General features: G+C 42.3%; 1 protein-coding gene across 11 annotated transcripts in view; it reads left to right on the top strand.

Annotated features, from left to right (window-relative positions):
- OLFM3 (olfactomedin 3) overlaps window positions 1–25429 on the top strand; it is a 407311-nt gene that overhangs the window by 295465 nt on the left and 86417 nt on the right. Inside the window, exon 2 of one of the 11 annotated variants that reach the window (XM_068240005.1) lies at window positions 3896–3908. The exons of the other annotated variants lie outside the window; for them this stretch is intronic. Within the exon in view, the coding sequence (XP_068096106.1) occupies window positions 3896–3908 (13 nt within the window). The remainder of the gene's footprint in view (window positions 1–3895; window positions 3909–25429) is intronic. 11 annotated transcript variants of the gene reach the window in all.

Here is a 25429-nt window from a genome sequence, read left to right as displayed (position 1 = left end):
TCCCTGTCTGACACTGCCTGCGATTGCAATTTCACTAACTGCATTTGCTCCTTTGGGCTGGCAGCCATTGGCTTTCAGTAGCCTAGTCCTTTTGGAATCTCTGGCAATTCCAAAGCGTGGCACAAGGCACTCTAATGGGCCATAGCCCTAAGACATGTTCTTGGTCAGCAAATCAAAGCCTTGCAAATTTGACATCTGTTGAAATTGATCAGATGCTTTACCATGAGTTCCAGTGCACACAGGGAGCTTTACTATTGACCATTCAATCATGATCAATAAACCTCTGTGTGTATGTGTTAGATCAATGGCCACAAAGCTTTTGTAGTGCATCAAGTGATACGACATTAGCAGGACCTAGCAGGAAACTTGATATGATTTCTTATGAAGTTTGACTGATCTCAATCAGGGATGCTCATCCAGATTCCGGATATCCGGGTAACCCGGATATCCAACCATTTTTACGCTATCCAGATCAGATTCCGGATCCCGGATAGCTATAGAAATCAGCATAGCTATCTGCGGATAGTTTGACGCATGACCCGGATATCTGGGATATCCAGATCCGAAATACTGTAACTAAGGTGAGGACGTCCTGGTGCCAATCAGAGGGCTCCCAGCAGAAACCCTAGCAACCAATCACAGAGGGGAACCCTGGCCAGCTCCACCTGACCTCATTGAGCCAATCAGAGGCCTCCCAGCCTAAGCCCTGGCACCCAATCACAGAAAGGAACACCTGCCAGCCCCCCTTGTATAATAAGGAGGGCTGCCATGATGAGACAGATCGTCCTGGCTTGCTGAATGCTTCCTGAGAGACATGCTCCAGTGCTGGTGGCCTAGCAAGGGGGCCTGTACACAATTATAAACCTAAAGCTGTTCATTGATTAACCCCTTCACTACTCTATAGTAATCGTTAATTAGCTTGATTGATGTCTCATAGTGTGACAGTTAGAGTGTGTGCTGCACAGCTGCAGTGCTGCTGGGCCTAGGGCTGTACACAGTGATAAGCTCAGCGATTAACCCCTTCACTCCACTACACTATTGTTAAAGCATTCATGTGTTAGTGTGCTCTCCTCTGCTGTCTGACTGTCACTCGGCACTTGCCAGTGCCTCGTGTCACGTGGCACTTGCCAAGTGTCACATGGCACTTGCCAAGTGTCACGTGGCCCTTGGCACGTGTCACATGGCACTTGCCAAGTGTCACATGGTCCGTATCACGTGGCACTTGCCACATGGCACTTGGCAAGTGAAATGTGACACGTGCTAAGCGCCACGTGACACTTGGCAAGTGCCACATGACAAGTGGCAAGTGACACGTGCCTAGTGCCACGTGCCAAGTGCCACGTGACACTTGGCAAGTGCCACATCCGGCATGCTCCTGGCACACGTTACACCTGCTGCTGCATTGCCCTGCTCCTGCTGCCTATGCAGCTCCCACTGCCAGGCCAGGGTGCCACAGGCCACTGATACCACCTTAACCCAATATAATTTAACATTTAACCCAAAACTTTGGACACAATGTGAGCTGCACGACCGCTGTCTGGAACCTAGGCCTAATGTTAATTGACAGCCTTTTTTTTTGGGGGGGGGGGGGTTGATTTTAAGTCCCCACATCATCAATTAGTGTTCCCCTTTGCAAAATACTGATGATACATGCCTCATTTACCCTCAAAACACCTTTTAAAGCTATTTAAAGGGCACTTCCGATATCTAGGTATCCGGATCCGGATCAATTCGGATTTTAAAAAGCACTATCCAAGCACCCCTGATCTCAAGTGGTGTAAGTTGGTAAGTCAGTTGTTATTCCCTGATCAGTTTTCTATCAGGTTGTTGTGATTGCTTGCTGGATTGGCCTACTAACCTGGGTATGTCTAGCCTTACTAATCAACTGGTCACTAAGCAATCATCTTGTCTAATAAGCTTACCAGTATACATCTACAATTTACATTTACAAGCTTCAGAAGATTTCCTGTTTAAGTAGGTTCTGTGTAAATTAATTTAGCAAGAAGCAGTAGAGTGTTGTACCATGTTACCATCAGTAAAAGCTAGAAGTTTTGAATCAGGATGATACCATTTATTGGATAACTTAGAGATAAGCTTTCGGTACACACACAGCTTATACTGTATACATTCTTCTCTGTATGTCCAATGTATATAAGCTGTGTTTTTTAAAAAATCTTGTCTGTATATGCAGGAACCGAGTTCAATGAAGGTTCATTATTAGCCGAAATCTTATCTCTAAGTTAGCCAATAAATGGTATTATCCTGATTCAAAACTTCTTAATTTGGCAAGTAAAATACATGAAAGCATGTTGTGAATATCTTCCTTTGGAGGAGTGATTAGAAAATTTGGATTTTTTTTTTCAGGCAGCTGCTCCTTACAAATATTTCCGGTGTGAGGGATTTGTGCTGTCTCTTCCTCTATTCCTGTACCATAGCAATGCGTATACACATTTATCTGTGCCAAGTGAACATGTTTATAGATCAGTCACTGACAGCTGCTGGCTGCACTGCCCTGAGGACAGTAGCATTGTGCCGACACATCTGCCCGCTGGTGTAGGACTGTATCTGGTATATACTAATTCTTAGGCAGAAAATCCCAACTTATTAAGGTTCACTGCAGGTTACTTCACTCCATGTGAGTTGTATGTCACCATTCTCTGAAACAATACTAATATTACACCTGCTTCCACACACTTGCCAGTAATAAAATACAGTAGCTGTGAAATAAGTTGTAAACAGTGTAACAAATAGAGTACATAAATGATGCTCCCACCAATTATTCATTTATGTACTAGTTCACCAAAGTATGATTAGAAGACATTCAAATTCATCACATAAATAGTTTGTTTTAAAAATGATCAAATTTTATGTTGAATAATTATCTGTTTCAATCACATTTTATTAAATAATGGGATTGTTTATTGACTTCTTGATTACATAGTTCAGTCATTTATTAAATTTGAAAACGTTATTGGTAACTGCTTTATTGAACTACACTGTTATATTTTTGTTACAATGACTTTACAGTTTTTATTATATTTATTAATAAGTGCAGCATGCTGCCTTACGTTCTATTTCTGTGTTGGCTTTCAGGAGTTTGGGGTGAGAGTGGGGGGAGATGCTGGCAAGTAGATACATTTCCTCTTAAATTTTTCTGCTTGACAGGCTGAGTATTGTGTTTGAAGTTTTCTTTCTATTTGCAGATGGGCAATTTTAGTTTTTTAATGCACTCCATTCATTATTTGCTTCGTTTTCAGTGTAGGACAGTATTTCGGTTGTAATAATCCTAACATTTATATAGTACTTTTATCCTGTTGAACTTAAAGCGCTCAAGAGCTGCAGCCACTAAGAACGTGCTCAAGGGACTACAGTGCAGTGTTAGGAAGTCTTGCCCAAGGACTTCTCACTGGAAGCAGGAAAAAAGAGCGCCGGAAGCTAGTGGACAAAAAGGGCACCGCCATTCACTCCCATAATAAATATTGTTTAATGGGCACCGAACAGGAAAAAAGGGCGCCGGAGGTTATTAACGTTTTATAACAGCTCCCGGAGATTATTAACGTTTTATAACTGTGCCCGTGACAAATCACATTTACAAATATATTAAACATATCCATCGTATGTAACTAAAACGTTATTTAAAATGTTATGACTTACTGTTTCTAAAACATTATTATTCACATAATAAAGCGATCAGTAAGTAAATGGTTATTTTTTTTACAGTCACTATTTGAAAAACTTTATTATCCACACAATAAAGCAATCACTAAGGGGGGGTCTTTGGGTTAGGCACCACGAGGGGGGTCTTAGGGTTAGGCATTACGAGGGGGGTCTTAGGGTTAGACACCACCAGGGGGGTGGTTAGGGTTAGGCACCACCAGGGAAGATTTAGGGTTAGGCACCACCAGGGGGTCTTAGGGTTAGGTACCTCCAGGGGGGGTCTTAGGGTTAGGCACAACCAGGGAGTGGTTAGGGTTAGGCACCACCAGGGGGGTGGTTAGGGTTGGGCACCACCAGGGGCGTGGTTAGGGTTAGGCACCACCAGGGGGGGTCTAGGGGTTAGGGATAGGTACAGGGAGGGTTCTGTGTGAGAGAAGGGTTAGGTTTAGCTGTAGTAAAATCTTAGTAATATTTAGTAATGTTTGACTACAGTTATTTTTCATTGTTACAAACAATATTTTCAGATTTTATTAAATGAAGAAACGATAAATGAAGGTTATACACAATATTATACAGTTATATTTATTATACATATATTATCGTTTTTAACGTAATTATAAGTTTCACTTTCAAAATAGGGAAGATTATCGTTTTTACAATTTGCGAAACTCATACACATGATTTAATGTTTTTTTTAATTAGTAAAACATTGTAAACGAAATACAACACATTATTTTTATAAACGTTATTGCCACTTATCGTTTACACCCCGCGCCCTTTTTTCCCGACGCCCTTTTTGCATGTACGCCTTCTTACTAAATAGGTACTGACCCTAGCCAGGTTTCAAACCCTGGTCTTCCATGTTAAAGACAGAGCCCTTAACCAGTACACCAGTGTTTCTAAAACCTGTCCTCATGACTCCCCAACGGTGAATGTTTTGCAGGCAACCTCACCTATGCAAAGGTGGGGTAATTAATGTCTCAGCTACATGGAATTCACCTAGCTGAGACACTAATTACTCCAACTAAGGTAAGTAAGGTGGGTAAGGTTGCCTGCAAAACATGCACCGTTGGGAAGTCACGAGGACAGGTTTGAGAAACACTGCAGTACACTATCCATTCACTACTAGTTGCCTTGCCTGCAGTATTCATCTGAAACGACTCTTGACTAAAAGAGGAACTCCAGTGAAAATAATGTAATTAAAAAAGTGCTTCATTTTTACAATAATTATGTATAAATGATTTAGTCAGTATTTGCCCAATTTAAAATCTTTCCTCTCCATGATTTACATTCTGACATTTATCACGTGGTGACATTTTTACTGCTGGCAGGTGCTGTCAGTGGAAGGAGATGCTGCTTTCTTTTTTGGCATTTGGAAATAGCTGTAAACAGCTATTATGTCCCACAGTGCAAGAAGGCTCCCACAGTATGATGTCAGAACTACGGTCCTGACATCTTGCTGTGGGAGGGGTTTCACCACAATATCAGCCATACAGAGCCCCAATGACCATAAAGATTTCTCATGGGAAAGGGGGTATCAGCTACTGATTGGGGTTGAAGTTCAATTCTTGGTTACGGTTTCTCTTTAAGGAAGCCAAATAAATCATGCCCTTAAATTAATATTATCTAAAAAAAAATAGATATAGCTTATGTCCTTGAACTCGTGTGCAATTGAGAAAACAAGCAATAAGAGGAGATCCCACTTCAGTAACTCAAACCCCACCCCACCAAAGAAAGGGAACACCACCAAAGTGGGACCAGGCTGCAGTAGACGAAGCAGGTCATTATGTCGCTGGTGACGCGTCAATAAAATGGGCGCCTCATAGGCTGCAATGTTAGGTCTATGACTAAAGACACATCGCTGTCTGAAACAAGTCAGTCATTTTGTCTGTCCAGTTTTGCTATTCAATAAAAGTTTTTATTGAAGCCACTGAAGAGTTGCAGATTTGTTTAACTATATGTATTGTGTACCTTGGAATGAAGGCCTTCTCCAGCACCTGCATGGAATGTTTGCAGCATGGATACTGGCAGAGGGCAAATTTAGCAGCAAAGGTTGCCCTTTTTTGGGCACAGGGGGATTGTCAAGGTTAGGCAACCATAGAGGAAGTGTTTTAGTGAGAATGGGATCAGGTTAGGCGATAGTAAAATATTGGTAAAAAATTACCAATATTTTACTATTTTACTATAGTAATTACAAAGAGCCTAAATAGTAGAATATTGGTCATTTTACCAATAGCCTACTAGCGGCTATCCCCGATGCCCAAATTACAGAACACCCTTTTTTGTAGAGGAACAACACAAAGCCACCACAGAGGAGTTCCTCCAAGTTAGTCTTAACTCACTTCGGCCTGGTGCACACCAAAAACCGCTAGCAGATCCGCAAAATGCTAGCAGATTTTGAAACGCTTTTTCTTATTTTTCTGTAGCGTTTCACCTAGCATTTTGCGGTTTTGTGAAGCGTTTTTGGTGTAGTAGATTTCATATATTGTTACAGTAAAGCTGTTACTGAACAGCTTCTGTAACAAAAACGCCTGCAAAACCGCTCTGAACTGCCGTTTTTCAGAGCGGTTTGCGTTCTTCCTATACTTTACATTGGAGGCAGAATCCAAAAAATGCCTCACCCCGGGAGTATGCGTTTCAGCAAAACGCCTCCCGCTCTGGTGTGAACCACCCCATTGAGATACATTGACCAAGCGTATCCGCAGCCGCAAGCGGCTGCAAAAACTCCAAGAAATCCGCTCGGTGTGCCCCAGCCCTTCGAGGTGAGATCAAGGGGTTTATTGAACACAAGTATCTAGCGCTCCGGGATAGATGTAGGAAGCTACATTTCGAATTTGGTAACAAAAGCGAAAGTTTATTGGCAAGCAATTACACCCCAGATCCCTTTTAAGTCATCATATTACGGCCATTAGTGATGCCTTGGGAGTTCCTATCCATAATACCTCTGGTATCACCTTCTCCTTTAGAGCATTTAACGCGGATGGTATAATATCCAGCAAGCAGAAGATCCCATTTCTATGGAAGGAATTGGTAGTCCGCAAGCAGAAATATGTAAACAGTACTGTTGCGGAATACCATTAGACATTAGCCAGACCCGTCATTTGCCTTGCTCTTTGCCCAACTGCCTGGTGCCATTATAAGTCTGGGGCCTGACAGCTTCACAGTGCGATTTTATAAAAAGTTAATTTCCCTCTTATCTCCTTTTTATGTTAAGGTTTGTAATGCCTTCTATCCCATGTGCATTTTCCCAAAATAATGGCCATTCTTACACATTTACAAGTCTGGATTTTCTTCTTAATATTATTAAACATTTCAACACCATATTCTTTCACTCTTCTTTTGCCTCAGGGCATCATTCAGCACCACTGTACCAATTGAAAGTGTACTTTTCTGTAGAGTATGGTAAAGTATACTTCACATCTACCATATTTTTGGACCACAAGATGCTCCTGACCCTAAGCTGCAATTAGGTTTAGAGAACAAACATGGAAAAAAGGGAGATCAGGATCATAGGAGGCAGCAAAACCAATCATGAGGCGGTTGCTCTCTCCTTTGTTGCCCCGAGTGTACCACAACTTGAGTGTACCATAACTTGCAGGAAGATTATCAAGGTTATAAGAGAGAGGCCTTTTTGGAGACTGGATACTTGGAACTGGCAGCATGATAGAAGTGACCTTATAGAAGGGACAAAAGAAGAGCAGTCCTCTGATAGCGTCCCTTCCATCAGGATCTATAGGTAATAGCTTGCAGAGACACCTTCAGACCATAGGACGCAATGACCCCCCCCCCCCCCACACTCCCACTTTTGGGGGAGAAAAAGTGCAGGTTATGGTCTGAAAAATATGGTCTATTCCCAATTGCTTCCCAGACACTTTACAAATGGGTGAAAGTAAAAGTGTAATTTTTTAATGTGTAGCATAACTGTACTTACACGTAAAATGACAGTTATCTATTTGCCCACAAAGTGCATGAAAACTAAACTGGACTCACTGCCTAAGGTGCTGTGATACAAAAACCTGTCCTCTGCATCATAATGCCCTTCAGTCCACAACAGCAGTTTTAAAGAACATTAGTGGTCTTCTGTCTGTCTAAAGGGTCTTTCCCATGGACAGCTGACAGTGGTGCATGCAGAGGCAAGCATTCAAAATTAGAGGTTGTCTCATGCATGCACATCTGAACTTCTAGCAGCCACCCAGTAGACATGACATGCGTCTGTCTTTTACTTACTGCACATTAGCTGGCACCACCTGTCAACCTGTCAACCAATGAAGCGGGTGTGGTTATAAACGTCTCCATTGGTTTGCATTGTACAGCAACCAGAATGCACTTGTTTCAGGCAATTGGGTGACTGCATGGTGCACCAAACGCCATGTTTTACTGACATCATGAAAGAGCCCTTAAGGGACTCGGAGGTGGACATGCAGGCAACAGAAAACTGAACTTGTGCATAGGAGAACTGTACAATTATCCTGTGAGGAACTTGATTTGATGAAGAGGGAAAAGCACTAATGGTGATGGTGGGGGTATAGTATGCAATCTTAGACACACCATGTAGACAGCATCTTAGACACCTAGCGGTATATTCACTAAACTGGGATAATCAGAATAGTGTGCGTAAAGTATTACACATGGTGCATTGCAAGACAGTAATACTGCATACACTCGTTCATAGGGTTTAAGGCACCTAATGATTATATTGTGAATAATGCATATGAAAATCATGAATAACGGGTACAAATGCATCTAATGGAAAACATGTTACCGTTCATGCTTTACTTATAGTATATGGGTAACATATTGCTGCATATTAGTAATGGACAGTAATTAGTGCACGGTAATAGTTTGCGCATCTAAATACTATATTAGAAACACTTTACCACAGTTTAGTAAATGCACACCCTGGTTGCCCATTTAGAAATAGGGCAACCAGGGTGTGTATTAATTAAACATATATGTGTTGATATAATTTTAGGATGACAAATGTTTTTGTTCTCAGATTTGATCACTGTCATCTATGAGTGATTGGCAGACAGTACCCTAATTTACCCACATTTGTGTTCTGTAGCTCAATTCACTTGAATGGAGTAAGAGGTCACCAGAAGTAGAGGTGGACCAGACAGCCTGACCCTCGGCAGAAGGGTAGAAAACACTACTGTTTACACCCTATGGCTTTTGCTACAATAAAAGTGACCACTGTTTGCAGGGGTATAGCTGGAATTCATAACAATTCATAACAAAATTTAGTTAGTCCAGCATTATTATCCAGAAGTAACTCCCCCCCCCCCAAAAAAAAATATATGTATATATATATATATATATATATATACATATATATATATATATATATATATATATATATATACATGTATATACATATATATATATACATATATTTTTTTTTTGGGGGGGGGGAGTTACTTCTGGATAATATATATTGCCCCCTAGTTTGGTAGTATGGGTAGTCAGAGGGCCTCTCAATATTGATGCCTGAAGAAGGTAGATTGCTGATGGAGAGGTGAGTTCTCACCTGCACAACTGTGCACCTTGGGGGGCCCACTGTGGACCCCCTTATTGCTTCCAGTCATGATGCTGGGCTCCCTGGGCTATGGGCCCCATAGCATCTACTATAGTGGACCCTACGCCACTGAGTGGTAATCATGCTTATTGCTGACAAACATAAGCCAAACTGAAAAATAGCACTATTTTTCTTGTGGTTAGCTGATCCTCTTTTTTTTTTATAAATAGCCCCCCCCCCCCCCTAGTCTACCCCCACTGTGTTACACTCAGTGTCTAGTAGTGATGTGCTATCTCTTTTTAGTCAGTGATAGATTGTGCTGTTACAAGATCTTCCCTCCATATTTGCTTGGATGCTGTTCACTGCTTAAGTAGTGTGTTTCAGAAATCAGACTCTAACGCCCTGAGGGCATCTGCATTCAGTTTATTCTGTCTTGTACAGCCATTTCCACCCATCACTGTCTGCTATAGAAGCTTGGCTTTTGCGGTAAGGAGGTAAATGAACACTGAAATGTTTAGTAAAGGAAACACTTTAGAAAGGTTTTATAGAAATGCTCTTTCACACAACACTCCAGGGTAAATTGTCTCTTGAGAAGGTTCTTGGAAATTGCTGAAGTCGGATATGGATATTTCTATGCAGTTTAATTGTTGTAACTGTTTCAGTGTCAAAGTGCACACAGGCATAGTGCTACAGCAATACAGCAATAAAGAGAGCAATCTGCTAGATGGTATATTTATTTTTTTTGCAACAGGTCAGTCTCTTGTTGGTATAATATAGTGTTTGGCTTCTGTGAAATATTTCCGGTATTGTTCTTGGAACTCTCGAGTTTTATTACCGATGCTCAAAGATGAAGCTATCACAGTAATGGATTCTTCCAGGAGGATTAGTTAACTGATACTCTGCGCACCCTCAGTGCGCATTAAGCCACTAGCTGGAGCCACACGCCAGCCAGGAAATGCTTTAGCATAAATTATGTAAACGGGGATAAGTTGTTAATACTGATGGCTCTTTGTAAATGATTTGCTGGATCAGTTCGAGAAATGAGGGTATAAATTGCACTGTTATCAAACGGTCATTATGCCAAGAGATGAAACTACCGGTACATTATACAGGTTAGTCTAAATGGTGATTTATTCTATATCGGATGTTGTTTTAACTTGTATTTCTCACCACACTGTAATTATTAAAGACAAGCATTTAAAATGCAATAATGATAATAACAGTAATAATAATAATTTAGAATTTAGTTTGGTTTAGATGTCATTATAGAAATGTAGGGGTACAAATGTAGCAAGGTTTAAACCCACATCCACAACATAGTTAGATATATCTTCTCTAATTACAAAAATAAAAATGGCAATCTTTACTAAACGCGGTTTTTCTATGCGCAAAAGAGGGTCTTTTGCATCTGAAATCAAAAATACTTGAAGTATACCTCAGACGGGGAAGAAGTGGATTTTTACTTCCCTGCGGCTTATTCCAGCCCCCTGTTGTCTGTCAGCTCCCTTGATGTACACCTGGTCTGATTGGTTAGGCTGCTATAACCTCCATTAACCACTTAAGGACCATAGGCATACATCCCCCTAGTGACCAGGCTATTTTTTACACATTAGGCCACTGCAGCTTTAAGGGCTCACTGCCGGGCCGTAAAACTCAGTACACAAGTGACCACCTCCCCTTTTCTGTCCACCAACAGAGCTTTCTATTGGTGGGGTCTGATCCCTGCCAGCATTTTTACTTTTTATTTTTTATTTATTTGTATTTTTTTTATTTTTTATTTATTTGTATTTTTTTAAATAAATATTACTTTTTTTTTAATTATTTTATTATAACCCCGCCCTCCCTCCCCTTGCTAGCCAACAACAGCATAGGCTTCAGCCTATGACAGAAGATCGCTCCTGTGAGTCTCAGGGGGACAGCCATGTCACATGGCTGTCCCCTGTACAGCACTGCCGTAGATCGCAGTGCTGTACCATGGCACAACACCCACACATGTAACCTCAGAAAAGAAACTCGAGCAGCCGAACGGAAATGGAGGAAATCACGTCTTAATTCTGACTTCCTAGATTACCAAAGAAGGCCAAACTGCTACTTTTCCACACTGCCCTCTCTGAGGCTAAACAAAGGTACTTTGCAGCACTGATTGGAACCCAAGCTTCCAACCCTTGACGGCTTTTTGCTACCTTTAGTTCCCTCCTCAACCCCACTCCTGCCCCTCCCAGCTCCTCCCTCTCAGCCAACGGCTTTGACAACCACTTCACCACTAAAATTGCAACAATATGCAATGATATTTCCCTCCTCCATCCCTCCCTTCCCAACGCCTCTCAGGTTATCCCCTTGCCTTCCCTCCCTGCTGCTCCCCTGTCTCATCCCCCCCTCACCTCCTTTGCTCCTGCCACCATTGATTAAGTCAGTCTGCTGCTAGCGGCTTCCCCCCCACCTCCTCCCCCTGCGATCCTGTGCCTGCAAATACCCTTCGTCCCCACTTCCCTGACCTGGCCCCAGTCCTCACCTACTTGTTCAATCTCTCCCTTTCCACAGGCACCTTCCCCAAAGCGTTCAAACAGGCCACTGTACTTCCCCTGCTGAAAAAACCCTAACTCGACCCATCCCTACACTCAAACTACCGACCAATCTCCCTCCTTCCCTATGCTTCTAAACACCTCGAACGTCTAGTCCACCAACGCATTACCCAATACATCAACACCAATACCCTACTTGACCCCCTACAGTCTGGATTCCGACCTGCACACTCAACTGAAACAGCCCTCGCCAAGGTGGTCAACGACCTTACCCTTGCCAGGGCCAAATGCAGTTATTCCATCCTGCTCCTCCTTGACCTCTCTGCAGCATTTGACACTGTTGACAACCCCCTCCTCCTCCAATCACTACAGCCCATGGGCATCCATGATCTTGCCATGGCCTAGATCTCCTCCTACCTATCCAATCGCTCCTTCACAACTTCCTTCAATGGCTCCTCCTCAACCCCTGCCCCCTCTCAGTCGGGGTCCCCCAGTGCTCTGTTCTGGGCCCCCTTCTTTTCTCCATATACACTTCCTCAATTGGTAAGTTTATCTCCTCCCTGGGCTTCAAATACCACCTTTATGCCGATGACACACAGATTTACCTCCATACCCCCGATCTCTCATCCACCACCATAAAAAAGGTCTCCTCGTGTCTCTCAATAATTTCCTCCTGGATGTCTGCTAGGTTCCTGAAGCTTAACCTAGACAAAACAGAGCTCCTGATCTTTCCACCCCATGCTGCTGCATCCCTCCCAGATTTCTACCTCACAATCGACAACACAACCATTTGCCCTACCTCCCAGGCCCGCTGTCTGGGTGTCACCTTGAACTCTGACCTCTCCATCACACACATCCAAAACATCACCAGAGCCTGCAATTTCCACCTCCGTAATATCTCCAAGATCCGCCCCTTCTTAACCCCGGACACAACCAAACTGCTCATCCATGCCCTTATCATCACCCGCCTTGATTACTGTAACTCCCTCCTTTCTGGCCTCCCCTTGGAATGTACTGCCCCCCTTCAACCAGTGATGAACACGGCTGCAAGACTCATCCATTCTTCGCACCACTCCGCATCCACATGTCCCCTTTGTGAATCCCTGCACTGGCTCCCTATCCGTTTCAGGATAACTTTTAAGATTCTATGCCTGGCGTATAAATCTGTGCACAAAACCTGCCCTACCTACATCTCGGAGTTTGTTCACAGGTATACACCAGGTCGCCCCCTCCGATCCTCCAACGACCTTCGCCTCACCACCCCACGCATCTCCCACTCCCATGCCCGCCTGCAGGATTTCTTAAGAGCCACCCCCACCCTCTGAAATGCCCTTCCACCACCTATCAGACTTGCTCCCTCTTTCAAAACATTCAAGCAAGCCCTCAAAACCCACCTCTTTCTGATGGTCTACCCACCTCCCACCACACAGTAACTCTCTACTGAGTATTTGACAGCCCCACCTAGTGTTTCAACCCCACCCTTTAGATTGTAAACCTCTGGCAGGGTCCTCCTTTCCCTAGTATAATCTACAGGATCATGTGCTCCTGTCCTATGACAGCCTGTACTTGTATTACTGGGCCTACCTAACCAGCCCATATCGCATGATCATGTATTTTGTACAATTTGCATGTATAACTTTTCTCTATGTTATATAACCTTGTTATGTCTGTCATCCTTGTATCATTGTATATATTTATTGTCAGGGGCGTAGCAATAGGGGTTGCAGAGGTTGCGACCGCATCGGGGCCCTTGGGCCAGAGGGGCCCCTAAGGTCCCACCCTCAAGTACAGTATTAGCTCTCTATTGGTCCTGTGCTCATAATAAGCACTTCTATAGACACTTTGAATAGAGGTAATTATTAACAAACTGTTCCTTATCCCCTTCTTGCACCTCTGACACTGTAGTTGCCATTAGCAGGTTTTGGTGCGCCATATCAATTGTTATGTATAGAGTGTTTGGGGGGGCCCCATTGTAAAACTCGCATCGGGGCCCACAGCTTCTTAGCTACGCCACTGTTTATTGTCCAGCGCTGCCTAATATGTTGGCGCTTTATAAATACAATAAATAATAATAATAATAAATAGACGGCGGTTTCACTGTCTAACAATCTCCTAGCGGCGATCGTTGCTGGGAGGCTGATGACAGAGCAGAGCTCCATCATTCAAGCGGTGATGCGTGCGCATTGGCGTGCGCGATCCCCTGCAATCTCCGCCCCCAGAACTTCACGCCAATTGGCGTTGAGTGGTCCTGGGGCGACCGCCGCGTCCACGCCATCTGGCGTGGAGGGGTTGTTAAAAAGTTAAAGGCAGCGACTGGCTGAGTTGGGTACTGCACATGCACTGTACAAGCTGTGCACTTTCTTGATCCTGAACCTGAGGCAGGGAGTGTTCCATGCATTTGTAGTTCGGAATGGTGCATGTGCAGTGGCCCTTGGGTCACTAATTTGGCTGCAGCAGCACAATGGATTGGGGGGAACCAAGTGAGCTGATAAACTACAGGCGATTGGAAAAAGCCACTCCCCCCCTCCTGCCTTAAGTTTTGTTTATACCTGGTTTATCAATTTTTTTAATCTTAAGGAAAACTCGAGACTAAGCTCGGAATCAGAAACACATATTTGCCTAAGGAGAGGGAATCTTCAAGATCCTATAGAGGCTTCACACTCTATCCTCTGGGCCTTCGCCGCTTCCCGGGACCCTTCAGCTGATTGGGGCTACTCACCAGTAGCAAGAATCTTCTCGTGGAACAGGGCTCCAGAGGATGCAGTGGGAAGTCTCTATAAGATTCAGAGGCTTCCCTCTTCTTAGGTAAGTGTGTGACTTTGTAACCAATCTTTGTCATTAGCAAGGGTACACTTTAAAAACTTACTATAATAATCCCTTAAGGGAACGCCACGGTGAGAAATGGGCGTGGCCATGACATGATGTGGGTTAAGCCAACTGCTTGAAGCTATCGTGTCGATACGGATCAAAAATATCTGAGAAATGCCATGAAGAATTAAGGAAGTTCTAATGCGAAAAAAGGTACAACTCAGTACTAGCAAGACATACCTAATAAAGACGATAGCAAAATATATCAATTTTGTGGTCATTGTGTTTCTTTTGGTTCATGAATTAGCATACCATTTAGTAATCATGGTAGTAATCATCAATAGAACAACAATAACCCCAAGGTATGAATGCCCTTTTCCCCATAACCAGCATAAGTAGCCCTTGGATATTATATAGCCACCCTCCCCTCAGTATAGGTAGCCAATGTAGCCCCCTGGATAGGTACCCCCCTCACCTAAGCATAGATAGTTCCCTTGATAGAAAGTCCTCTTCCCTCAGTAAAGGTAGCCAATGCAGACCCTAGATTGGTAGCCCCCTCCCCTCAGCATAGGTAGCACCCAGGATAGGTAGCCCCTCTCCCTTCAGCATAGTTAGCCCTCTGGATAGATGGCCCCCATCCTCAGTAAGGGTAGTCAATGTAGTCTACCAGATAGGTTGCCTTCCCTCCCCTCAGCATAGGTAGCCTCTCTCCCCTCAGTGTAGGTATTTAATGTAGCCCCCTGTATAGAGGTCACCCTCCCTTCCCATCTGCATAGGTAGCCAAGGTAGTCCTTAGAATAGGTAGCCGACCCCCGCCCTAAGTCTAGGTAGCCAATGTAGCCCTCCTGATACGTAGCCCACCTTTCCTCAGCATATGTAGCCCTCAGGATAGGTAGCCTCCCCTCCTTCATTATAGGTTGCACTCTATAATAGTAGCCCCCTACCCCCCAGGAGAGGAAGCCAAGTAAGGTCCTGTACACACTGCTGCACTTGTGCTACACTTTTAAAATCAAATGCGTTTTTTATTGCAAGGTCTTTCGAAAAATCATGAAAATCGTGAAGACCTGTACACTGGTGCAATGTGATTTTTCTATTTTCATGAAGGCTTTGCGATTTACAAATGCATGCGATTTTAAAAATGCAGCACAAGCGCATTAGTGTGTACAGGCCCTTAGCCCCTACAAGTAGTAGCAAAGATATAAGGTATAGGTAAAGGTATAATTCCCTCACCTCCATATAGGTAGCCCCCTTCCTAAGACACTCACAGACCTCAGATCAACGGTGATCAGAAGACAGGAGAGTAGTTTAGATATGCATCTGTGGTCCAGGAGTCTGGATCTGGATATGAGGGCTTTGCCCTGGATCCCTGTGTGTCTTAGAAAATCCTTGGTCTATATGCCTTTGTTGGTGAGGAATGTGCTGGCAGTTTGGGATAGTCAGCTGTTGGTTGGTGGATTCCCCTCGTCCATCTCTTCCATCCCAGGCCCTCTCACTTCTGTTTTTGACAACTTGGGTTAGAGTAAAAGTAAAACGTTTCTTGGACTTAATAAAAGAGAATGGCCTTTAATGGGAAAACTTCTGGTTAGGGGGACCCCCCCTCTCATCATGGACATGCTACTGGAGAGTAGGAGTAGCCCTCAACTCTAAGACTGGCTACAATATCATCAACTATGTAGTTTTACTAAATCGATCTTGTTATCCTCTCAGATAATGAGGAGTTGCACGGCCTTTGAGAACCTGTACATCACTGATGTCAGACCTGAACATGTTTTATCTAAAATTGACCAGGTCGTTTTGGAGTTTTCTCCCAGCCAATTAAATCATATTTGTTCTCAATGGGAAGCAGACCTGGGAAAATGGTTCTCATCTAAAGAATGGAAAAAGGCGCTGATAGTGACCCATGGGTCCTCAAGGTCAAGTAAGTTACAGGAAAAGAATTATAGGCTCCTGACTTGCTGAATTCGTACTCCAGCACAGTTCTCAAGATGGCAGAGAGGATCCTCAGCAGCATGCTGGAGATGTGAAAAAGAGATGGGGGATTATATGCATATGCGGTGGGGATGTGATTATTTTTCGAGCTTTTGGAAGCTTGTGCTTGAGTGGTTTGAGGAGATGAATCTATGTAAAATAAATTATTCTCCAGAGATTGCTTTATCATCCATGTCTCCAGGCCCAATAAAGGGGTATATTCTTGGTCATTTGATTGCTTCAGTTAGATATTTGATAGCTAAACATTGAAAACTAGATGCCCAATTGGGGGCAGTAGACCTAGCTGAGGCCCTCAATGATACAATGAGAATGGAGGAATTGGTATTATCGGCTCTAAATAAGTCAGAAAGCCAATGGGCTGCATGGTTGGAGTTTAGTGAGAGGCTCTAGGCTTTAGGGAGAGGCTCAATGTATAACTGGAGATTTGACGATGTTGTTTTTATGAAGATCCTGGGTGAAGATTTCTTGTTTAAAGTTCCAGGAGACGATCGTATACATACGATGGACCTAATTCGACTTGTATTCCTGCTCCCTTCTTGTTCTGATCTTTTTCTTTCTTTTCTGTGTTCTTTCTTCTTTAGTTTCTGTTCCAGGAAATATATCTTAATATAAAAGTTAGGTTTGGAGTGCCTCATGGAGTGTTAAGTAAATAGTTTTTTGGGAGAGATGGGATTATATTGGTATGACTTGCGACTGTAAGGGGTTTACGTAATTAAGATCCCTGTTCTGTTTCCGGTGTTGGCTCCACATTGTTTTTGTGAAGTTGTTTGTGCATAACTTTGACCCAATAAAAATTTTGATTGTGGAAAAAAAGAAGACAGGAGAGTGGTGCATGGTGACCGCACGGCAAACTTTAAATGCAAGAAGTGGCTGATGACATCACTTCCGCATCTAAAGTCCTCTGCAGGCACAGTGCGCTGCTCTCCTGTCTTCTGATTGCCCCGGATCTGAGGTCTGTGAGAAAAGAATGTCTTGGCAGCAGGAAGCTCAGCACAGGGGAGAAGGAGGGGTGCACCTAAGCCACAGGCAGCAGAGTAGTACGGAGGTGCAAGCCACTGAGGTCCCCCATCATAGGGAGGCCCCAAGCCGCCGCTTACCTCGCTTGTGCCTAGTGGTGGCCCTGATACTTAACTCACCCAGACTGCTGTCTCCATACCAATGTGCTCCGTGCAGAGTTCCATTACCTGACATTTCCGGTCTTCAGAGTCGAAGTTCCAGTTTAGAGGGTGGAAGTGTCAGAAGATGGAAAGCAGCAACCATGGAGCCCATCAGAAGGTAGGTGGCGGCCTAGGTGAGTTAACCCCTGCATACACGGTGCCCTCCACCCACTCCATAACGATTCAGCTTTTAGCTAAATTGTACGTGCTCATCCCTGACTGCAGCTACATGCAGCACCCACATCAAGGTAATGTTTTCTTTTATTTTTTTTTATATATACTTTATTAAATAGAACTGCATTACCATTAGTTGGAACACTGTAAATCAAATTACTATGATGCTTTATAAACTGACATAAATCTCAGAGTAAATATTTAAAATATATCCCTGGGCAGCTTACCTGTATCAGCGCAGCAGCTTTTCCTGCTATTGGGCACTGGGCAGGTGAGCGCTTCATCACTGCAGATGGTCAGTATTCAGCTTAGTGAATTTGTGTAAGCCATCGCCAGCTGCTTGTCATGCATTCTCCTGGATGTTTTTTTCTTAATGTGTATTCTAATTTACAGTGTATTAGTACTTCACACTGTATTTGTAATAATCCCCTAAATGACCTTCAGTGACTCCACTTTACTAAGACATGTTTGGTAAAATATAAAGGGTCAGTAAAATACTGTATTTGGTATTTTAGACTTCTTTTTCTAATTCACTAAGGCCTCTTTTTTACAGGTGGCTGAACTGCTTGTTTGTTGAGCAGTTCAGCTCCCAACTGCTGACCACAAACACCATTCGGCAGTAATTACATGCAGCCAAATGGCAGGGTTTGGTAAAGCTGCATGTGTCATGTTTGAGCCATGCTTAGATGCAACATCATGGAGGTGGCCACGTGTCCACTGCTCATGCTAAGCGCTACTAAGTGCCCGACCAGTGGAAAGAAGTAGCTGACAGGCGGGGAATTCCCTACCTTCAGCTGCCTGTGGAAAAGAAGTTTAATATTCTCACATATGCTTTAATAGTTTGGTAATTTGCCGAAAAACTGCTTGACAATCCACTAAGATTTTTACCTCATGCAGTATTTAATTTGTTATTTTAAGGAATCATGTAGTATTTCCTTTGATATTTAATGGATTATTGCAGTGCACAGAAAATGGGTAAAAGATGTGATACGGATAGCATTTTTTTTTATTATTATACTGACAAGTGCAAGTCTTAAGGTGCATAAAATAACATAAAATTTGTATCAGTTAAAAACATTAATATCTTATTAGGGACTGTATTTTTAATTATTATACTGTATAACATGAAATTTGGGAAATATGTTTTTATTATTGATTTTCTTATTTTTTCTGAATAGTTTAAGCAGTTTTCACCTTTTTTCTGCTCTGTTTTCTCCCCTTTTCAACTTGCCGAATGGCTGTTTGTTATTTTACTGACAGCTCCAGGCTGGAAGTAAAATACCAAACATCTCCCTTGTTTTACTGTCTTCTATTCTTCAGTTCTTCGGATCAGCTGGATAGTGTACTGTTTAAAGAGAAACTCCGACCAAGAATTGAGCTTTATCCCAATCAGTAGCTGATACCCCCTTTTACATGAGAAATCTATTCCTTTTCACAAACAGGTCATCAGGAGGTGCTGTATGACTGATATTGTGGTGAAACCCCTCCCACAAGAAACTCTGAGGACCGTGGTACTCCTGGCAGTTTCATGTCTGTGAACTTTGCTGCATTGTGGGAAATAGCTGTTTACAGCTGTTTCCAACTGCCAAAAAAGCATGCAGCAGCTACATCACCTGACAACAGTAAAAATGTCACCATGTTATAAATGTCAGAATGTAAATCTGGGATTTAAAAGATTTTACAATGGGCAAACACTGACTAAATCATTTATACATAATTATTGTAAAAATGAAGCACTTTTTTAATTACATTATTTTCACTGGAGTTCCTCTTTAAGGGTCTTGCCTTTGTTTTGGGATTCAAACCCTTTAGATCAGGGTTTGAATCCCAGCTCAAGCCGGTACATAAAACAGTTAGGAGTCTTTAGATCGAATGATCTCGGTTGTCCGTGGAGTGCGCCCCAAGTGGCTGCAGCTCTTGTGCCTTGAGTCTTCCAGAAGAAAAGGACAATATAAATATCCTGTGTTTTGTTAATTGACATTAATAAAGTATTTACTGAATAGTAAGGTAAATAACCAACTTGTGAGGTAATTTCAATTTTTTATTCGTTAACAGCCTTAGTAAATTGACATTTCTCAGCAGGGGCGTAGCAATAGGAGTTGCAGAGGTAGCGACCACATCGGGGCCCTTGGGTCAGAGGGGCCCCGAGGAGCCTTCTCTCAAGCACAATTTTAGCTCTCTATTGGCCCTGTGTTGGTAATAATCACTTCTACAGATGCTTTAAATAGTAGTAATCATTAACAAACTGTTTTCTATTCCCTACTTGCACCTCTGACACTATTGTTGCCCTTTGCAGGTTTTGGTGCACCGTATCAATTGTTATGTAGAGAGTGCTTGGGGGGCCCCATGTAAAACTTGTACCAGGGCCCATAGCTCCTTAGCTATGCCACTGTTTCCCAGAATGTTCAGTAGAATCAGCTGTTTTCTGCTTTACCCAATGCGGTAATGCTTAATGAATTAAAGCCATTGTGTTATAAATCCAGGCCAGATTTTCTGATCTCTGATGATCTCCAGCCACACCCCTTTAGTTATGCAGTAGTGTTACAAGAGATGGCCAATGAGATGCCACCAATTTCAACTTGATGTAGCATTATGCAAATTCTGTATGCAAATATATTCTTCTTCAAAATGGACCAATCAAATTAAACCTAGTATAGGCACCCTAGTATTCTGCACAAGAAGATGAGCAGTGTAATTTCACCATCTATCCACTCCATCAGTGCATATTGGCAAGCTAGGAAATAAATATAACCTACTACATATGGCAATTGTAGCCTTCTGAGGTTCTCTCTTTCTATTCCCCCTGCAAAATGTGAGAACATGGTTTACTAAAAGCGTTTGCATTGTGTAGCGAACTTTCTATTTGCATGGCCACATGGTGAGCTACTAATAAGAGATGCAGAGCATATGCAGTTTAACTAAAACAAAACCATTTACAAGGAAGCAGTTGCAGTTTGCGGTTTTCTTTGATGATAAATGACCTGTTTCTGGACTAAATCTGTCAGACAAGATTTGCGCAGTAGGCGCATGTTGCAGACCTGTTGTTCCCTGGCAAGGGATCTGTCCATACAAATGGCTGTCAGCAAATGTATGTAAGCAGACACAGCACTGATCATTTATCATTGTCTTCTTAAAGTAAGATTCCAAACGGAATTTAATAAATATGTTGTTATAAGCACACAAGAAAACTACATATGGATACTGAGCATCTAATCATTTTAAATTGAACAATGGTAGAGAGAAAAATGATATTTGAAAATAAAATTGCCCTGTATACCTATAAACGGCTATATAAATATAGCCGTGAATTTGCTGGAGTAAATGCCAAATTCACTTTTTTTAACTAGGACAATGTTAAAATGGTTGCCTAAACAATAAATTGAGGCTTCATCCTACCCATATTCTGGGTGAAAGATTGGGATAGCTAAGTCTCCCTGGGTTAATTCACAGGCTTATTTTTTCTTTTCATCTCATTAATTTATCTTGTCTCATGAATTATCTCCCGTTGGCCCTTATTCAATTCACTGTTTCTCCTAAGTTTTCTCCTAGGTGTTTTTTTTCATACCTTTATCAATAAAATGCCATTTAAACTGTACCTGAGCCGAAGCTCGGGTACAAATTGAGATACTTACCTAAAGATAGGGAAACCTCAGGGTCCTATTGAGGCTTCCCTCCCTGCTCTGATGTTCCCCGTTGCTGAGTGTGGCCCCCCAGAAGATTAGCGACAAGGCATTGTCGCTTATCATATCAGGGCAGCACAGCTCCCCTTCTTGCAGCCCTCAGGCTCCATGCTACTGCGCATGTGAGGCCATGCTTGCATGTCTACTGCGCGGCCACCCTGAAAGAAGTGGAGCTGCATGGCCTCAATGTGGAGAGGGGCCGCGCTCAGTGATGGGGGGGGCATCGGACCACTGAAGGAAGCCTCAATAGGATGCAGAGGCTTCCCTCTCTTCAGGTGAGTATCTTATTTTGATCCTGAGCTTCAGCTCTGGATCACTTTAAGCCACCAGCTAGCGAGAAAATACTAGAATAATTTTGACAGTGCGTTCAATTACTCTATGGAACTTTTAATTGCAGAATACTGAAAAGTTAATTTAAGCAGAAGATGAAAAGGTATCTCCTTGGAGAAAACTGAGGAGAAAAAGTAAACACTATAGGTCTCCTCTCCTGTAGTACTTTGCATGATGCCCTCCTCTATTATTATGCTCCCAGCTATATGACTCTGTATTGTGGTGCACCAAGTTAGAATGCACCTCTTTGACAATGCTTCATCATAGTGTCCTCCCTTATAGTTCTGTCACAATACTCCCCTTATGGTGGCCTTAGTTCTTGTTCCTCCCATAAAGGAAAACATAGCTGGCTACATGGGATTTACTACCATCTTGTAAAAGTCTTGATATATTCTCTGAGAAAGTATTTCGATTGCAAAATAGTGATAAATGAAGGGTGAAGATGGGGGGCGCCTGGTGTAAGATTATATTTTACTTACCTGAGGCTTCCCCCAGCCCCTGTAGTTATACAGCTGATACAGTGAAACCCAACCCTCCACCCCCCTTATACAGTGAAAGTGCAAATAACATAACTCACCATACACACACCCACGCACACACAACCAAAATTATAACATACTGACATTATGGTAGTGGAGGGGGGGGGGGTTCGTTGCATATATATCATTGCACTTCTAACGAAGCCCGCAAGGATGAAACATGATGAATTTGTATGTATTAGGTGGTGTTAAGCTGTCTCACCAATACTGTCTGCTGGAGTGTAAGCAATAGACAGACTGGTCACTTAGGAGGTGGTTGCATCTATTGATATGGGTGTTGGAGAGTGTATACCTCCCATTGAATGCATGGCCATTCACACCTATTGTAACCACACTACCTATATCGAATACACTCTTTTTCCCACTATGCTGCTATTGTGTAGCTCACACTTGAACTGTATCGCGATCTGTGAACACAGTTTTCTGTATCCTCCTGTCAGTGCTATTTACACGTGTGGCTGCTATTTTCTATTTTAACAAACCAATAAAAGCTAAGTTTTAATTGTGTTTAGGGGTTTGTGCCTTGTTGGGAATATGTTGTATGTTTTATATATTCACCAGTGAGTGGATCCTCTCCTTATCTACCACAGTCTTTAAACTTATTTTAAAATTACCGTTATTTCATCTCTATTCTTACACTAACTCTCCTAAACAATATTATCGGCTTCTGACACTAATTTAAAAGATCATAGTGGTTTCTAAAGAAAACTGTATCTACATTATCGTAATGTATCCGCACTATGGCAAGGCAATTCCTTATTTTCTTCTTTTTAATCTAGCCCTCAAATTGGATGCACATAGTCTTTACATTTTAGAGTGAGATCTTCGTCACTTACCCCCAAATAATGGCTCTTCAGTGAATTACAGCCCTGAGCTCATTAACTTATAGAGAATCAGAGAGAACTCAGGAGAATTAGGAGTTATGTGAAGTCCGGGCCCAGTAGTGATATTGGCTGGGCTGAGATGGATTGGTTGTCAGGGGAAATTCTGCTGTACAGAATGAGTGTTTCTATGAATGTTTAACAAAGAATCACCCTTAACAACCAACTCTATTCAAAGCCAGGTCCATCATTCTCATATGCTTGAACTTGACTGGATATCTGAAGTGAAAACAGGTATAATGAATACTTCTCTATGTTATGGATCAAGGCATAGAGTGCTTGACAACTCTCCTGTGACAGTAATAAATTAAGCAGCAACAGTAGAAAAAAATAAATGCAATAAAATGATTAAACATAATAACGAGAAAACCCTCACATGCAAATGCATCCATAAATATGATGTATAGTACCCACGTACTAACAATTACCACATCTCTCATAAATAATACACTCTATTACACTATATGCATCAGGTATTCTGATACATGTTGGATGTTTATGACTAATTTTAGCACCATTACTTTGGTTTATTGCTAAATTGTTGAAGTAATAAAAACACTAAAAGCTTTTTTAGGGTTAAGTGCACCTATAAACAAAAGTACACTTATCAATTGGCCTCTGAGAACCATTCCACAGGCTGTTACCACATGAGAAGCTGACCAGGGAGATAAATTGCCGACTTGGCTGTAGTTACCGCCAACACATGTCAGTAAATTGTCAGCAAATGTCAATTCATAAAGCCTGCAACAAGCGGTAAGCCTAGCGGTAGTTACCGACACCTCTAGTGAGGCGTTAACAAGTTACCAACAGCTCTGACAGCTTTGATGAATGCAAAGTGCAGAGAGCCGAAGTCTGTTTGAGTCATCTGTGGAGAGAGCCAGAGAGCCGTCTGTGTGAGTCATTTGAGCAGGCAGGGAAAGACTGGGTGACTCATCTGTCTGAGTCATCAATGGAGAGAGCCAGAGAGCCGTCTGTGTGAGTCATTTGAGCAGGCAGGGAAAGACTGCGTGACTCATCTGTCTGAGTCATCAGTGGAGAGAGTCAGAGAGCCGTCTGTGTGAGTCATTTCTGCAGGGCAAAGAGAGAATCGAGACACTGCTCTACTCTACCGCTCAATGGGCTGCGGTAATTTACCGACCTCCAAGGGCAGCTGGGGAAATCTTTATGAATTAGCACACAGACCGGGAAAATACAGCGTGCGGTATTTTCCCGACAAGATTTTTTTATCGCACTGCTTTTTATGAATCGAGGCCTATGTTGTCAAAGGTGCTTTGTAAGCGAGGAGGAAGTTTTTCTCAAAGATGTTTGTTTCGGCACACTGCAGAGGAAGAAGACAACAGCATTTTTTAAAATGTCCGTGTTATTACAGCATGTATATTAGGCTTTATTGTTTATAGTACATTTAGGGATTATATTACTCTTATGTAGATGAATGTAATGGAATGGGGGAAAGATTAATTAGTATGTGTAAATTAGGTGTAATTTTGTGTCTTCAGTCTCATCTGATCTCAAGCTTATCAGAGGCGTGCTGGGAAACATGCCCCAATTTACAGCTAACACAACTGTGTCAAGGAAAACGCTATATCTGATCTTGTCTTCATAAACAAAGTGCCACACTCCGAGCAATTACTGATGGAGATTATGTCCAGCCACTGTCTCCTATTAAAACAAATTGATTCTCTGCCTCTCTACAAAATTCAACATTTCACATCAGTTACCAGGGGGTTCACAGTATAATACAGCTACGGCATCTGTTATCTGTGTCCAGTTTAAAACTGTACTGGTTAGGGAGGAATTTCTTTCCTCTCCGCAGATAAACCAGTGGATTGTATTTATTATTTTTCTTGTTCAATGCAGAGAAATGCTACCTTGGGCCGCTGTGTTTAAGAATCATTTAAATTGATATATTTCTTATTTTCATTATTTTCTCTTATATTCCGAAAAATACGGTAACTTTTTCTCCTGCAAGATATTTATTTTTTTATCTTCTCTGCAATTGAAAAGGCACCAAAAATAAATGAAAAAGTACTATGGAAATTATTTTAAAGGGACTCCGAGCAGTGCAGAAACTATGGAAAGATGCATATCATTTTGAAGCTCTCTTTCTCCTCTTTCCAATGATATATAAACCGCCACCCTACGCCTTTTAGTTTTTGCTATTTTCGTGATCGAAATCG

The sequence above is a fragment of the Hyperolius riggenbachi genome, chromosome 6, assembly GCF_040937935.1.
Source record: "Hyperolius riggenbachi isolate aHypRig1 chromosome 6, aHypRig1.pri, whole genome shotgun sequence".
In the NCBI taxonomy this organism is placed as follows: domain Eukaryota; kingdom Metazoa; phylum Chordata; class Amphibia; order Anura; family Hyperoliidae; genus Hyperolius; species Hyperolius riggenbachi.
This window is presented reverse-complemented; position numbering and strand designations above follow the sequence as displayed.